The 4,235-nt window shown below is 32.3% G+C and overlaps 1 protein-coding gene across 1 annotated transcript; it reads right to left on the bottom strand.

Annotated features, from left to right (window-relative positions):
• Nucleotides 1-2,295: 2,295 nt before the first annotated feature.
• LOC149563830 (uncharacterized) lies at nt 2,296-3,807 on the bottom strand. Its single transcript, XM_089828250.1, has 2 exons — nt 3,735-3,807; nt 2,296-2,822 (listed from the first exon to the last, which is right to left on the bottom strand). Exons 1-2 carry the CDS (start codon nt 3,805-3,807, stop codon nt 2,296-2,298), a joined length of 600 nt encoding a protein of 199 aa, XP_089684376.1.
• Between the last annotated feature and the right edge of the window lie 428 nt (nt 3,808-4,235).

Here is a 4,235-nt window from a genome sequence, read left to right as displayed (position 1 = left end):
AACCATCCATCATAATGATACATAGATAGAATGGAAGGAAATGTAGACAAGGAAACTCTAGCCATGATGACTATGGACAGATCTCAATGGTAAGAGTAAAAAGCACTACCATCCGACCACATGGAACATAAATGGCCCACTCCCACTACACTGAGGAGATAGTCTCAAGTCCTAAATAGGACATCAAATCACATAACACAAGCACCCTCTAAGTTTGGGAATCCCTAAAAGCATTCTGACTCAAGGGTTCCAACATAGATCGACATCTAGACCCAGAGGCACACAAGACTCATAGGAAACCTACTATGTAAGAAGGAAAGTGTCATCACATGAATCATGCTGGAGTTACCTTGGCAGTCTCTTAGGACCCCTAGTGATCCCTATGATGTTACTAGTATCCTCTCGTACTGATAAGGCATACTACGGAATGCAAAGTTGCAACTAAGCATTCTCTCTACTCCTATCCTAATTTTTACTAGCACTCAAGGCATGGGAAAGAACGTACAAAGAATCTTATTAGGTTCATTTTAATCCCCATTTAGTGTAATGCTTTCACTTATTAAACAACTTACAATGGGTTACACTGTGAACCACTCAAGGCCCCGACCCCCATTGCAAGCCACTTCTTGACACTACATGTAGATAACCTACCCTAGGCTCATAAAAGCACAAATCAAAAATCATATAAAATCACCTTAGTACTATACAAGTGATTGGAAAGCATCAAAAGATAATAACACATTAGTTCTCCATGAGCAACTAGAAAGCATCCAAGATAAATCACAATACCCATCAGTTCTCAACGAGAAATCAAAAAGTATCCCAATAATACTAATCAATGACTCAAAATGGTTAAGTCATAAATGTCACAACATGACATCACCAAGATCAAAGCAAACAAATGCCTCAGTCCTATCAAAGTGACTGGAAAGCAATCCAAATATAACTGATCGAGGATTCAAAAATGGTTAAATCAAGTAGGTCACATATTCACCTCAGTGTCACACAAGAACATTGGAAAGCAATAATAATCAGTAGATCAACACACATCATAGAGCATACCATCACATTACCATGGTTGGGTTAAAATATTGAGATCAAATCGGCATGACATCACAATCACATAACTCTCGAGCCTCTAGTCAACATCCTAAATTGGTCAACACTCTAGTCAACCCAAAACCCCAAACATAGACATCACACATAAAATAGGATAAACTAATAGTTTGGTTTGTTTTGAAAAACACGTGATTGAGTTAAATAGTAAGGTTTAAGTTTCTAGTTTAATATATGTTTCGAATAAATAAATTTCTCAGTTAACCCTTACAATTAACCCATTCATATATTTTAAATGATTGCATAATTACCCTTGTTCAATTTTAAATTCATTTATCTTAAAATGATTTAAGAATATTTATTTATTTTGATCATTAAAAATAGTACTTATTGATTTTCAAATAAAATTCTTTACGATTCTATTAACAATCAATATTATCGATAATAATAATTATTAGATAAATGTAAAACTTCACCTAATAATATTCATTACTATTAACATTTAATTAAACTAGATTAAATTATATATATATATATATATATATATATATATATATATATATATATATATATATATATATATATATATATATATATATATATATATATATCTATTTAAAAAAAATAAAAGAAACTAAATTAATAAATTTCTTGATATTAATTAAATTAATAATTCATTAAAACTTATTAATAATATTGCTAATAATAATTATTTAAATTTTACAATAATTAAATTAATAATTAAATAAAACTTATTATTAAAAATAATAATATTTTTTTTTGTGTGGCAAAAGTGGGCTAGCCACTGAATATATTTATTAATAAAACTGGTTCAAAGAGCTCAACCAGGAAAGAACCAGAAAGAAAACTTGGAATCATTGCTTATATACAAATCTAGATAAAGATATTTGTTGATATTTACAATATTATATCGACCAAATCGAGGCTCATAAAACTATACCATTGAGAACTTTGTCATGAGTCAAGCTTTACATCTAAATTTTATGAGCATGATAAACAACTTTTAGATGCAATCAATGAATGTAATTGTTCAAATTTTTCAATAAATGAGTTGAGTTGATGTGTGTTAACAATGACACCATCACACCCGAGATTAGATATGAAATCAGCCACTTTATTTCCTTCTCACAGGGCATGTGATATGGTAACTTCTAAAAATTGATCAATCAAGTACCAAATTTGCTTGAAGATATATTGCAAATGCCATGAATAGGATTGTCATTTAATGCAACTGTTAAGAACCATTTGAGAATCACCTTCAATATGGACTCTGTGAAAATTACCTGTTTTAAGAAGTACAAGGCCTGCCAAGAGAGCTTGTGTTTCTGCTGAATTATTAGTCCCATCTAGCAGTGGGGAGGATGAAATTGCTAGAACTATACCTTTACTATCTCTGACACATGCCCCGAGACCTGATTTACCTAGATTTCCCCTTGAAACGCCATCAAAATTAAGTTTCACTATACCCAACTTAGGAGGTAGCCATTGTACAATTGCTCTATCTATCTTGGAATGTTGATTGTTACTAATTCCACTACCCCATGGAATAAGAAGAGATTTCCACTCTCGAATGATGAAACTGTCCCAAACTGAGATTGTAGGGTTGATTTTGCATCTAAAAAGGCATGCATTACTGACTTCTGATATAGACTTTTCAATGCCTTGTAACACTATTTCTTTCTCTGCAAGCTCATTTCTAAATATCCTCTTATTCCTCTCCCACCAAATAGCCCAAATAACCAAAGCTGGAGTACATATCCAAATTCTTGCAAATAAAGCTTTCGAAAAAAGAAGCAGCCAAGATTGAAAAATCTCCCAAAGATTATTTTGAAGAGGAGTATAATAATGAAGTTTTCTGAGAACAAAAACCCAACAATCATATGTGAACGAGCAGGTGGCAAACAAGTGATCCACTGATTCATATTCTTCATTACATAAGACACATTTAAATGGAGGAGCAATATTAAACTTAGTCAATCTATCACTTGTAAGAATTCTGTGTTTAAGTGCAAGCTATGCAAAACATCCAGCTTTTGGAAGAAAAATATGGTTCCAACAAAATCTATAAGCTCTAGATGGATTCTTTTGTGCAACCATTCTCTGTAACAACTTATACCCCTCTTTGACTGAATAGCAACCATCTTTAGCTGGAGCCCAAAACAATCTATCTTCCCCATCTGAAATGTAAACAAGTCTCTTGTCTAAATAGTCCCTAAACATTTGTTTCTCTTGAATAGACAAAGGCAAGTGATCTGGATTTTTCCAAGTGACTTTCCTAGAACAGGGACAAATTTTATCTATAAAATCAATGACTTTGTTACCCCAAACTGATTCTAAAATGTTCATTATGTTATGAGAAAACTACAAAGTATGAAGAGGTGGAAATCCATTCCATGAGTCCCTCCAAAAGTTGACTCTATCTTCCTTATTCAACTCCCAAGAAATATATTTAAGAACAATATCTCTGGAAGAGATCATAAAATCCCAAATCACAGAGCCTTTAGGGGGATTAAGAATTGAAAAAATTCTTATGGGGTCATTATTATCTAAATACTTTTGTTCCATTATCTGACACCATGTTGATTGAGGTTTAGTGTACATATGCCAAATGAGTTTCCCACCAAAAGCTACATTTCTCTTAGTCAAATCATGAATACCTGCTCCATCAATGGCTGGAATATGAGCCATGTCATGAAGTGATACAATCAGAATCTTTTTATCCCCATTCATATTTCTTGCCCAAAGGAAGCCTCTAATCAAGTTTTGGATTTGTAATAAGATTGATGCCGACACTTTAAGGACTGTAATATAGTAATTTGGGATTGCTGAGAGTACTAATTTTATAAGTAGAATTATTCTTGCTAAAGAAAACCATTTGGCTTTCCAATCTACTACTCTAGACTTAATTCTTTGAATAACTGAATTCCAGTAGCTTGTCTTATTTGATCCCATGAAAATTGGAATTCCAAGATATGTTGATGGAAGAAATTCCTCTGAAAATCTGAAAATTTTAACAATTCTGTCCGATATCATTTTATTGGTGTAGAAAATAAAGGTTTTTGACTTATTTGAATTGATTTTTTGCCCTAAGACATCTGAACACAACTCCAAAATCTTCTTTATTTGTCTAGCTTTTGACACTTGTGATATACCAAACA

This window comes from Cupressus sempervirens, chromosome 4, assembly GCF_028749045.1.
Source record: "Cupressus sempervirens isolate cs-2001-9-10 chromosome 4, ASM2874904v1, whole genome shotgun sequence".
NCBI classification, from domain to species: Eukaryota; Viridiplantae; Streptophyta; class Pinopsida; order Cupressales; family Cupressaceae; genus Cupressus; species Cupressus sempervirens.
Note: the sequence above shows the minus strand (reverse complement) of the source record. Positions and strands in the feature narration are given on the sequence as shown.